At 37.3% G+C, this 13,048-nt stretch overlaps 1 protein-coding gene across 1 annotated transcript; it reads right to left on the bottom strand.

The window, feature by feature from the left end:
* Positions 1 to 9,546: 9,546 nt before the first annotated feature.
* Positions 9,547 to 11,244, bottom strand: LOC139099059 (2-dehydro-3-deoxy-D-gluconate 5-dehydrogenase-like). The gene is made up of 3 exons (XM_070651457.1): positions 10,813 to 11,244; positions 10,223 to 10,467; positions 9,547 to 9,721 (listed from the first exon to the last, which is right to left on the bottom strand). Exons 1-3 carry the CDS (start codon positions 11,242 to 11,244, stop codon positions 9,547 to 9,549), a joined length of 852 nt encoding a protein of 283 aa, XP_070507558.1.
* Between the last annotated feature and the right edge of the window lie 1,804 nt (positions 11,245 to 13,048).

The following is a 13,048-nucleotide window of genomic DNA, read 5'->3' as shown; positions in this document are numbered from 1 at the left end:
TAAATTAGAGCTCTGGGTAATGTTGGAGTAAGAAATGGTTCAGAAACTTGATGTGTAGTAAATGAACAGGGGACTAGAGATACCAGATTACCTTATGATTGGAATAATGATAGAACTGTGTCATGCAACACGAATTGGTCAACGGCACCAATAGGAAACTATATGGAATGTACTTGAACTTTGTACTCCTTGAGACTTAAAAAAAATTTTCACAAAGGGCTCTGTGCTATCCGTACAAGCTAAGAAAAGTTGGAACCAGATTCCTGCAATGACCAATCAACGGTATAGCATTGGATGTGCCTACTGCACAAGGGGGATCCAGAAAATGTAAAGTTTATTTATGATATTCTGTCAAATAGTCGAATAGCTAAATAGTGCCTCGTAGCTCAGAAGTAGAAGCATGTAACTAGAAACTGTAGAACGTGGGTTCGAGTCTTACTCGAGATCCGTTATTCGAAATCATACTTTTTCTGTCAGATTAACTGAAAATGTCCAAAACATGATAAAAAATCAGTTCCGTACACTTGACGGAGAATATGTAAATTTGATGATAGTAACGGCACTGAGCATCAATGGTTTGGAAACATACTGGTTTACATAATTCTATAGTTCTCTGTGGTCAACTTCAATATCAATTCTGTCAATCTCACAAACACAAATCTTATCATACATCTCCCAAAGATAATAATCACCACAAAACTTCATTTCGACACCCAAGAACCTCCAATTTTCCCCACCAACACGTTCAAATAAAAATTTAATTATAGACATGCGAGAGAGAATTTTGCAAAACGAATGTCATGTCATTTACAATTTGAAGTGACTTTTATGTCTTTAATTATAATTTCGTGTATACTGTGTTTGCCCATTAATTGCTGTTGCTTAATATCTATTGTCTTTCACTCTTTAATTTAAATTTTAATTCTTTATGGCAATTGCGGCTTTTTTTTCTCAACTTCCTGTTGTGAATGCATAAAAGGCAAAAAAAAATTAATGTTTTCCGTAATTATGTACTATGCTCTATCCAAAAAAAAAAGAATTTATTAATTATATGCTTAATCAGCACCAAGAGCATGCACATTTTCTGTGTTAATTTTCATTCTTAATCGACTCGAGAGTTCCTCGAATGCCGGAAACAGAGACTGTAACAAGTCAGCAGCAGTGGTTGGATTTTAAAAAAGGAAATGAAAATTGGAATGAACAACGAGTAAATGTGGCATGTTATGAAGATTATGAAAGTGCTGCACAGACTTTTGAGTTTTAAAATAGCTTGTACGGGTTTGAGATGATAAGAAGTGGGAAACAGCGGTTGGTGTATTGATGAAGATTCTTTCTTATTTTCTTCGTCTGTGTGGCTTTTTAATTAAATAGGACAACTGTTTTTCTCGATGCTACTGTGTTCCTTTCGACAGCACTTGAAAATGCGGAAAAATGTTTTTTGAGATAATTGAAAATTTTCTGAATGGGGTTTATTCATTAATGAGGTGTTTCAGAGCATCTTTGACTCTAAAGTAAGGTTACTGATCATCGATTTTACTGCAAGTGTCTATAATGCTTAAATTGCTACTGGTGTAAATCGATGTAATACGTTAAATGCATGATTTTGCGATGAGAAAGACGCATTTTTTCGTCAATTGACAAAGCATATGACAGCTGCTCGCGAAATGACATCAAAATCGTCATCGGCGACCTAAATGCTCAGATTGGAAAGGAGAAAATCTTCAATCTATTGGAGGTTTTAGTCTACACAATGTATCGAACGAGAATGGAGTGAGGCTAATTTTGCAGCATCTTAAACATGGTTGTGAGTTCGACATTCTTTGAGAACAAGAACATTCATAAAGCGACGTAGCTGTCTCCAGGAGGCAAAAGTAGCTCGCAGATTGACCACCTATTAGTTGATAGGAGGCATGCATCGGATGTAATGGACGTACGCAGTTATAGGTGCCTGGAATCAGACATCGATCATCATTTCTCGGACCACCTATTGCTTGGAGCTAGAATTAGAGCTCGCATCAGTAACATCTGGAAGGAAAGAGGCGTAAGATGTAAGCGATTTGATGTTGCAAAGCTCAGCAATAAGAATTGCAAGGTGGCGTTCAACAAGAATCTAAAGGAACGATTGACCACGCAAAATCAGGGCGAGATTGATTGAGCATTGCCGTGAAGCAATTAAATCAAGCGCAGAAAGTTGTCTTGGTATACAGCAAATCAAGAGGAACACCTGGTTTGATGATGAATTGAGCAAGCTGTTCAGCGAGTTATCGATGCCAGAAAAGGGAGAGTGACGAGAGCCAAGTCAGAAGAAATAAGGATTCAGAAAGAGAAGAAAAGACTGCTTCAAAGGAAGAAAAGAGCGTATGATTTAAAAATCATAAGCGATGTACAAGAAGCGCACAGCTCAAATGAGTCCAGGAAATTCTATAAAGCCATAAACGAAGCGAAAAGGGCATTTCACGCAAGAGTTTCGGTATGTAGAAGAAAGGATGGCAGTTTAGTATGTGACAAGGATGGAGTCCTGGAACGATGGAAGGAGCTTTCAATGAGCTTCTCAATGATTAGTGGAGGACACTGCTGTACAGTCAAGGCACCCGTATGATATTGATGATGGGAAGGAGTGAGCCTCCGTCATGGATGAGGTAGCAGCGGCAATCAGTGGCCTCAAAAATAATAAGGCACCCGGTATTGACAACCTGCCAGCAGAGCTGTTCAAAACCGGATGTGATGAGCTTATTGAACACTTCATCATCTTTGTAGAAGTTTGGACAGAGGAGAAGATGCCGGATGAATGGATGACCGGTGTGATATTCCCGATACATAAGAAGGGATGTAAGATGACGTGTTCCAACTACAGAGGGATTTGCCTCCTCCCATCAGCGTACAAGGTGCTCTCGAAAGTGCTAGCAATGCGACTTGAGCCCCTTGCGGAAGCGTTCTTAAATGAGTATCAGGCTGGCTTCCGACGACAGAGATCGACCTCGGACCAACTATTTGGCATCAGACAAATTGTTCAGAAGAGCTACGAGATGAAGGTGGAAACGCATCATCTCTTCATTGATTTCCGAGCGGCCTACGATTCAATTGACCGAGAGGGACTGTGGCACATCATGGCAGAGTTCAACTTTCCGCATAAGTTGATAAGGTTGCTTAGACGACGCTAAGAATCGTGTGGCGTGAAGGTCGGCTCAATTTCAAGCTTGTTTGAGTGTAGGACCGGACTGAGACAAGGTGATGACCACTAAGCTGTTTAATATCGCTCTTGAAGGTGTCTTTCGAAGAGCTGGCCTGGAACTAAAGGGAACGATATTTACAAAGTCAACGCAGCTACTTGGGTTCGCGGACGATGTGGACATTGTTGGAAGCAATATCAGGTCTGTTACCGACGCCTTTTCCAAAATGGAAAAAGAAGCCAGCAAAATCGGCCTCCACGTTAACGTCGATAAGACAAAGTTCTTGATGGTGTCTGCTTCGGAAAGAACAAGGAAAACTAGTCGGCTCACATCTTGTCATTGGTGATAAGAGTTTCGAGGTAGTCAATTTTGTCTACCTGGGAGCTATTATCAATAACTTCGACACGACTATTTAAGCGAAGGATTTTGGCAGCCCAGCGTTTATTTTACAAGACACTTTAACGTCCAAGAGAATCTCGAGACTCGCAAAGGTAACCATGTACAAGACTTTTTTTTCAATTGCTCTGTATGGCTCGGAATCATGGAACATGACTGTTGCGGATGAAAATGCTGTGGGTGTCTTCGAGAGAAAAATTCTTAGAATTTTGGCCCTAAGAAAGAAGGTGACCTTAAGTGCAGGAGTAATGCAGAACTTTATCAGCTCTTTAGGGATGCTGATATTGCAAAGCGAATTGAACAGGTTGCGTTGGGCTGTTATTAGGCGACCTGAGGAAAGCCCATTAATTAAGGTCTTCAAAGCTGACTTTCTGGACGGTAAAAGAGCCCGTGGACGCCCAAAGAACTCTTGGAAGGAAGCTGTCGATAGAGATAGCAATGCACTTGGTATCAGTAATTGGCAAGTGGTCGCCAGCGATAGAGCCAGCTTCAGGCGACTCCTGTGGGAGGTCATGGATCACAACTGATCTGTACGACCAGCGAAGTAAGTAAGTAAGTAAGCATGATTTTATAAGAATTTCAATTACTGATGTCAGTTGAATCTTAAAAAGGAAGACGGTATTTAATTGGTGAAAAATTGTGTTTCTGAGGCTGTAAAATGGGCGTGACTCTAGTCTGAGGCTGGAATTTACTGAATCCGACTCCAAACTCAGAGTCAATACGGATTGTTAACACTAATTTTAGCCTTTTCCATGCTATGTACCTTTCAGGTCTTAAATTAGCCTAAACAGCACAACATGTTTGCTAGGAAATCGTTAAATCACTGTTTTTGACTGCTAAGACCTGAATTGAACCTGAAGTTATCCTAACGGCACCACCATGAAGGCTGATTTCGCAACATTTTTATGATGAAATATCCAGTTCACCATATTGTATCGCTCGGGTAGCATTAAGATGGATGGTTTAACAGATCACAAATTGTAGAACCTTTTCTTATTTTTTAGATCCGTAAGGCGCATGGCTTACAATATTCGCAAATCCCGTTTCATGCGAGCGAGACTCTGGATCCAGATTTGACGAAACCAATACCTCAGACCAGAATCAACATGATATATCTATTCTATTGTGTCTCAAAAATTCTTCTTTCATCCAACATCACCCTCAGACAAACCCCATTTAAAAATATATTTCTAATTGACATTTTCTTCCCTTATTTTTAATAATTTTAATTTTCCGAGTTTTCCACTTGTTAAATTATTTTTTCATCCTTTTTCCTGTGCACAATTTCCTTATCATGAATAGACATTTTTTATGAGGGGATTTAAAGTGAGATACTTTTCGTGTTTTCTACTTTTGTTATGTTGTCGAAGTTTCACAAAAAACGAGATTCAAGACGAGAGATAAAAAGGATGTTGGTCCATCGTTAGCAGAAAGTTGGGTGTAATGGGTGTGTAATCATTAGGATGTCTTGATTCTAGGGTGGGAATTTGTATCTTAAATACTGCACATCCTGCGGCAAATCACACTTTCGAAGTTCGCTTTAATGGCAGTGCTGATACGGCACAATGAAGGCACAAATGAAATTTACTTCATTTTTAGCTACAAAAATTGACCAAAATCAGTCGATAAAGAGCCGTATGATGAACTTCTTGTCTTGCCGGAAACTCGGGGACCTAGTGGAGCTCTGGTGACTATTATGTGCATTCGGGTACGTATCTACAATGTATTCCAGTTTATTTAGTGACTTGAAAGTGTCATGACATCTATGTTGAGCCTCAAATGCTATATTTTGTCTCCAAATTCCCAACAAATGCGTCACATTCCCCAAGCCATCACCGTCCATCTCCAAAAATTCCCAAACTCATTCTTATCTACAATCAATAAACCCTTTTTTTTCTTCTCAACTTTACCCTCCAGTATCCTTTCACCTCAATCTCTATTTATACATAATTTAAAGACAAAAGCGCCATTATATTAATTCTATGCCTTCTTTTATTATTCTTTTTTTATTATGGACATATTCTGAAATGATGGAAAAATAAAAAAATAAGAATAAATAAATAAATAGCACAGCAAGAAAGGAAGCTTTAATGCATACATATCAGAAATCGACTCGTTTATTTTAAATGGAAATGCTCGTCATTGTTTGCTTATTGCTGTTATTTCTTCTCTTTTTACCTCGTTTTTCTTAACTTGCTTTCTTGTCTGTCTTTCTGTTTGTCGAGGTCAAATCTTGCGATCAATATTTCGACCACTTCTACTGCTCCATCGAGCTGAAATTTTTCAAGCATTGTATTCTCGATGACAATGCAATATTCAAGCATTAGTTAATCACAATTAGCTTAGTTATGCTATAATTAATTAATTTTTTAAAAAAAAGCTTACGTATTACGCACGTAATTATGCGTACGTATTACGTACGTAATTCTTATGAAGGAAAAAGATAATTTTTATAAAATTCCAAGCTTGTGAAAGGTTCAAGTCTCAAATTTTCAAACTTTTTTTGTCGTACTTTTTCAATTCTTTTTCATACTTTTTTGATAATTTGTAATGTTTTAACATAGAATTTTCCATTTTCACACTTTTCTAAGCTAAATGTTTTCTTGGATAATATTTTTCATCACGCATTTTCACCGTTTTTGTCCTCATGATGGAAAATATCAAAGAAACAATTCCTTTATTATTAAAAATCAAATTTAAATTAAAGCTAATATATATTTCTTGATAACAATAATTATAATAATAATATCAAATAAATCCTTTTTATTAATATTATGAATTTAACCATTTCATCAATATAATTAATACGCAGTGGTGGCGTAATAGTTAGAGTGATGGTAACGATATACATATGGTCATGAGTTCAAGTCTAGGCATGAGCAGGCTTCTTTTTTACGCGTTTTCTTTTTTTTCGAAAATTTATCGGTCCAGCCTAATTCTTCAAACTTATGCCAAGCGAAGCTTAGTTCTTCAAACTTATGCCAAGCGAAGCTTGGCCTTTCGGTCTAGCTTAGTTCTTCAAACTTATGCCAAGCGAAGCTTGGCCTATCGGTCTAGCTTAGTTCTTCAAACTTATGCCAAGCGAAGCTTGGCCTATCGGTCTAGCTTAGTTCTTCAAACTTATGCCAAGCGAAGCTTGGCCTATCGGTCTAGCTTAGTTCTGCTATGCCAAGCGAAGCTTGGCCTATCGGTCTAGCTTAGTTCTTCAAACTTATGCCAAGCGAAGCTTGGCCTATCGGTCTAGCTTAGTTCTTCAAACTTATGCCAAGCGAAGCTTGGCCTATCGGTCTAGCTTAGCTCTTCAAACTTATGCCAAGCGAAGCTTGGCCTATCAGTCTAGCTTAGTTCTTCAAACTTATGCCAAGCAAATGGCCTATCGGTCTAGCTTAGTTCTTCAAACTTATGCCAAGCGAAGCTTGGCCTTTCGGTCTAGCTTAGTTCTCAAACTTATGCCAAGCGAAGCTTGGCCTATCGGTCTAGCTTAGTTCTTCAAACTTATGCCAAGCGAAGCTTGGCCTTTCGGTCTAGCTTAGTTCTTCAAACTTATGCCAAGCGAAGCTTGGCCTATCGAGCTTAGTTCTTCAAACTTATGCCAAGCGAAGCTTGGCCTATCGGTCTAGCTTAGAAACTTATGCCAAGCGAAGCTTGGCCTTTCGGTCTAGCTTAAATCAAACTTATGCCAAGCGAAGCTTGGCCGAAGCTTAGTTCTTCAAACTTATGCCAAGCGAAGCTTGGCCTATAGGTCTAGCTTAGTTCTTCAAACTTATGCCAAGCGAAGCTTGGCCTATCGTTCTAGCTTAGTTCTTCAAACTTATGCCAAGCGAAGCTTGGCCTTTAGGTCTAGCTTAGCTCTTCAAACTTATGCCAGCTTGGCCTTTCGGTCTAGCTTAGTTCTTCAAACTTATGCCAAGCGAAGCTTGGCCTATCGGTCTAGCTTAGTTCTTCAAACTTATGCCAAGCGAAGCTTGGCCTATCGGTCTAGCTTAGTTCTTCAAACTTATGCCAAGCGAAGCTTGGCCTATCGGTCTAGCTTAGTTCTTCAAACTTATGCCAAGCGAAGCTTGGCCTATCGGTCTAGCTTAGTTCTTCAAACATGTTCTTAGCTTACCAAAACATTAAATTAATTAATTATTTGACTAAAAAGTTGAAAATAAAATACTTTATAAAAAAAAACTTTTTAAAAAAACCTCGTTTTTCGCGTAGACTAAAAAGTAAAAAATAAATTTTATTTTGTATTGTAGAGAAATTGGTTTGAAAGTTGAGACGAGAGATGAATTACAAACAAGCACCTTGATCTTATCGTATAGTTCTACAACTTAAAACGATTTGAAGAAGTTCTGTTAACAAGCGCCCTCGTTTTATTGTAGAACTATACGATAAGATCAAGGTGCTTGTTTGTAATTCATCTCTCGTCTCAACTTTCAAACCAATTTCTCTACAATACAAAATAAATTTTAGTCTACGCGAAAAACGAGGTTTTTTTAAAAAGTTTTTTTTATTATTTTTTTGGCTTTCTCTTGATGTTATTTTAAGAATATTATTATTTTTTTGAGGGAGAAATTGGATGTTGTAGATTGATATTGTGAGTATTTAAGAAATGAGTTTAAGGAGGAACTTTAAGGGATTTGAAGAAAATTGATTGAATTTTTGTATCGCATCCCGAGCTTCGCAATGTGGCGCACAGCGCTATTTGGCTTATAAATGTGTCATAAGGGTGTCTGGGCAACGTTGCGTTTTACTGTTAATATAGGATTGCAAGTAGCGGAAAATTAAACTTGCCGTAACTAGATCTTCCTTAAGGCATCATAATGTTTAGCCAACACATTTATGCATAACTCTGAGACGGACAACTCAGATGACAAGTGATAAAACGATGGCAAAAGTGACAAAAAGGACAAAATTTGTCATCTGAGTTATGCATGCCTCCCAAATTTAATTATCTATAATAAAAATGGACCAAAATCAACGTTTAGGGAGCCTAAAGAGCATTTTTATCGTCTTGTCATCAACTCAGGAACGTAATGATATTCTATTATGATGCCGGGTTTATACATGGATTTTAAATTAAATCTTGAGTTTTCCCGTCATTTTATCAGAAAGTCAGAGTTTTGACCTTCCAAAATCTGTTAAATTAAGCTTCGCGACAGCATTTTCCCACATATACGACAGCACTGCTCCGGTGCCGTATTAACATTAATACACAAAATTGCGTTGACATCAAAGTGAAAGCTAATTTCGATCCATTTTTAAGGCGAAATATTTAATCAGACTTGTGTCATTCAGATTTATTTTTGCAGACGTTAGAATCAAAAAAGCAGAGCTCGATATTGCTCGAGTCGAATGCGCTTTAAACCTCAAAGACCTAACAAACTTAACATAAAATTTCTCACCATTCTTCCTGCTATTTTTTTAACGTTAAACGAATAAAGAAATGTGCAATTTTTAAATAACAGCACAAAAAATACAGCAAAAAATAAGCAAGCAACAAAAAGGCATTCAAGAATTTCTCAATAATGTTGTTTGAAAATGAAAATAAAAATAAAAATTCAGTAGCTCCAAGGCATATTCTCCTCTCTCTCCTTATTTTTATTATTTCGGCTTTCAACAACATCATGTATAGCTGGAAATAGCGTCCGCAATATTTAAAGTCGATTGTAGAATTTTGATAGAGGAATAAAAAATGGCAATTCCGAGTATTTTGTGCTAACATTAAGGCACATTGTCTTTTATTTATACGTAAAGTCCTGCAAATAATAGTTATGCTCATGGCAACATGACATTTTATGCATCAAGATGTTGGCAAGGTTTTTTTAACTGGAAATGAAGTTGAAGACTGGAATTCTGTGTGGCATTTAAAGTTGTATAATTGGATTTTGATAATGGATCTGTTAAGTACATTGCTGTAGACAATTGTTTCATGTCTCGTGGCTTGATTAATGCTTTTAAATAACAATTGGAATCAGTTGAGTATCTAAAATGTTTATTGAATCATTTTCTTAAACACCATAAGGTCATTTTTATTGCTATTATGGCACCAAATTCTTGAATATTCAGTTTTTATGTCAAATGAGTTTTTAAGTGACAAAGATGATTTGTTGGAGATGATTGCGTCGACAATGGCATCGGCATTTTCTTCGGTTTTGATTAGAGCGTATCTGTAAATATGGGAAGATGAAGATATTGAGGAAATCAGTAAGGATTAATAATTCCTGAACGTTATATTGCTGGAAGTAATTCAGCATCGTTGACACTCGGATTGAGGACTGAGTCATCAATTTTATCATCAAAAAGAGGCATCAAGTGTCGTCAAGACATTTCCAAGTCATAATTTTCGAGATCGAAGCACATACTTCTCAATCTCGGTCTCTGTCCAAGTCCCAAATCTGTACCTGTTCCCAGTCCCAATCCTAGTCTTTTTCCCAGCCCCAAACCTGGTCCTGCTCCGAGTCCCAATCCTGTTCCTGTTCCGAGTCCCAATCCTGGTCCTATTCTCAGTCTCAATCCTGATCCTGTTGCCGGTCCCAGTCTTTGGTCTCGGACCCAGAAATTCATCAAAACCGAGAATCCTGAAAGCTACTTCCAAATCTTGTCTTGTGAATGAAGCGACTTGCGGTGCCTAAATTGTGTAAATTGTGCAACTCGACAATTCAACTTACCTCTTAAGCTTCTCATCACCACTTAACTCATTCTGATTACCAACAACTCCATCAGTAACATTCATGGTCCTTATTCCTTGCAGCTTTCTATTCTCCAAATAATTTGCAATACCCAACATAAATCCAGTCATTGCAGATTTACAGATGGAATAACTTCCGAAATCAGAATTCTCTAGCATCGAGGATATTGACACAATTTGTCCACGACCTCTGTTTATCATCTCATGGAGGAAGCATTTTGTCATCTGTGGATTTAAATGGATTATTTTATGAAATTTAGTATTAAGACGTTCTTGGGTTATGTTGAGGATGTCAAGTTATTTGGGAATGATCTCAAAAAGCACGCAGCCTATAGAAGCAAAACATGTGTCCTCAGGCTGGATTTTACCAAATTTTACCGAATCTCACTAAAGTGTCAGAGTCACGCAGACTGTTTCAAGAATGAGACATACCCAATCAAACCAAGACACCAAAGCAACAAGACAGTTTGAAATTAAGCTCAAAACCAGCCATTAACTAGTCATCATGACTTCAATATGAGTCCGAACTTGCTTATTAACAGTCTGGTACCTAAAGAAACTACAACTTACAAACATCACATCCACAATTCCATTCTGTGTCAATCTATCAACTTCCTCCTTCGACTGCTGCATTATAGGCTTATTGGAAGTACAGCAAAAATTATTAATCAAAATATCCACAGCACCAAAATCATTTATCACTTTCTCTTTCAATGACAAGACTTCCTCTTCATTCGAGCCATCGACCTGATAGCTTCTAACCTTCACATGGTAAGGCTTTAATTTCCTCAATGTCTCATCAGTCAATGAACTATCAACAACCACAATACGACAACCCTTTTGAGCTAATTTAATGCACAACTGTTGTCCAAGTCCACTTGCACCACCAGTGACTAACACAACCTTTCCATGTAATTTCTGTTTTATTGGTTGTAGTGCAATATGAATTACAAATAGAATTGGTATCACGACAGTACTACAAAATATTACTAGGAACAACATCTTGAGCGTCTTCAAGACAATAGTAAACACACAAAACTGAGGTATTTGATGGGGGATAGCTTTCTAATGTTGTGTCATACACCTGATGCAGTTTATGAATAAATTATTCAAATGTTTATACACGCAGTGGAATATTTTTGGGAGATTTGTAGGAGATGAAGATGCTGAACATGTTGATAATGTTGATTTCTGTTAGTGTAGAGAAAATAAATCGAAATTTCTGTCAAAACAGGTTTTTGTGATATTGATTATTGAATATTTTTTCATGGTGATGGTCAGGTTGAATGGCATAACATGAAGTATTTGGATTAGTGATGTACAATGTGAGTAAGTGATTATGAAATAAATTTGGCAATTGTGTAGCCAAAGAATAGATTTTCTGTTTGAATCTTTCCCTTTACTGCTTTATTTGACGGTTGTATGGACTTCCTAAAAGGCGACCAGGAGCTCCAAAAGCTACTTGGCGCAGAACAGTAATGAAAGAATGTCAGCTCAACGAGTAAGTAGTAGTAGTATATGGACTTCCTGAGGACAGCCAAAGAACTCATGGAAGGAAGCTGTTCATGTCTCTATCAGTATTCCATTTGGTTTTGGAATTTGGCAAAGGATAGCCTGTGATAGAGCCAGTTTCAGTTGACTGAGCTGATCTGAGAGAGGTCTTGGATCATAATTGATCTGTACAGTCAGCAAAGTAAGTCATTAATGAGTCATCATGTCATCTAGTTTACAGAGATTAAATGCTTGACTATGCTCCTGACATATTGTATTTAAAGTGATTTAAGGTCTTCAAAGCTAATTTTCTGTACGGTAAAAGAGCCCGTAAACCCCCAAAGAACTCTTGGAAGGAAGCTGTCGATAGAGATAGTAGTGCACTTGATATCGGAAATTGGCAATTGGAAGTCAGCAATAGAACCAGCTTCAGGCGACTCCTGTGGGAGACCATGGATCACAACTGATCTGTACGACCAGCGAAGTAAGTAAGTAAGTAGGTAAAGTGATTCAGCAATAAGTTGGGATCGGTATTATTCTTTCCTTGTTGGGGTCGGTTTAACAGGGGCGGGACTTTCCCGAGAAATTCCGGTTCTGGAACTCGATATCAGGCAAGCATAGTCGGTATATTCATCAAAAATATAATTAATGTACAAACTATGAACAGATCCTTGAAGACATCTATTTACACCTAGATCAACAGTTAAGCTATATCCATGACATATCCAGATACCATATCAACATCAATATGGATACCCAATAGAAAGCTAACAGACTAATTCATGCAAATATTTTGGCTAATATTATGTGATAAAACTTGCCAATTTCACTTTCTATTGATGATGTCTACATGATATGCTGTGAATATTAGAAACTTATCTGATTTGGACATCACAATACTGCTGCTATAGCTACTTCAACTGATGAGAGTTTCACGTCAATTTTAGATACATTCTATTACATAAAACTAAGCAATCTATTGAAATCAAATCAATTCCCCTGAAACTTTATTCAATTCCACGAATCACGTTCAAGCTCTAAAAACTTATCTCAACATCGAATTACCAGCAACAAAATTTCACAGAATCACCGATAAACTCTTGAGCATTTCAAAATCAGCCAATTTTACTTAAATTGAATAAAAAAATAAAAATATTTCCCTTAAGCAAGCAATTTCAGCATTAACTGCAGCACATTGCAAACTGACAAAAACTTTGACATGAAATTGTGCTCGAAAACATTCAATTTTCTTAGTGAATTAAGTGAAATGAATTCAATTTAAAATTCAGCAAGTAGAAATGAAAAACTAAAAGCA

The sequence above is a fragment of the Chironomus tepperi genome, unplaced genomic scaffold (genome assembly GCF_022539635.2).
Source record: "Chironomus tepperi strain 1889 unplaced genomic scaffold, CSIRO-AGI_Ctep_v1 contig_461, whole genome shotgun sequence".
Taxonomy (NCBI): Eukaryota; Metazoa; Arthropoda; class Insecta; order Diptera; family Chironomidae; genus Chironomus; species Chironomus tepperi.
This window is presented reverse-complemented; position numbering and strand designations above follow the sequence as displayed.

Excerpts from the sequence above, each read along its gene's own strand:
- LOC139099059 (XM_070651457.1), bottom strand. The coding sequence starts at position 11,244 with ATGTTGTTCCTAGTAATATTTTGTAGTACTGTCGTGATACCAATTCTA. Across the intron at positions 10,468-10,812 it reads GAATTGTGGATGTGATGTTT|ATGACAAAATGCTTCCTCCA; the intron begins GTAAGTTGTAGT and ends TTAAATCCACAG. Across the intron at positions 9,722-10,222 it reads GGTGATGAGAAGCTTAAGAG|ATACGCTCTAATCAAAACCG; the intron begins GTAAGTTGAATT and ends CCATATTTACAG.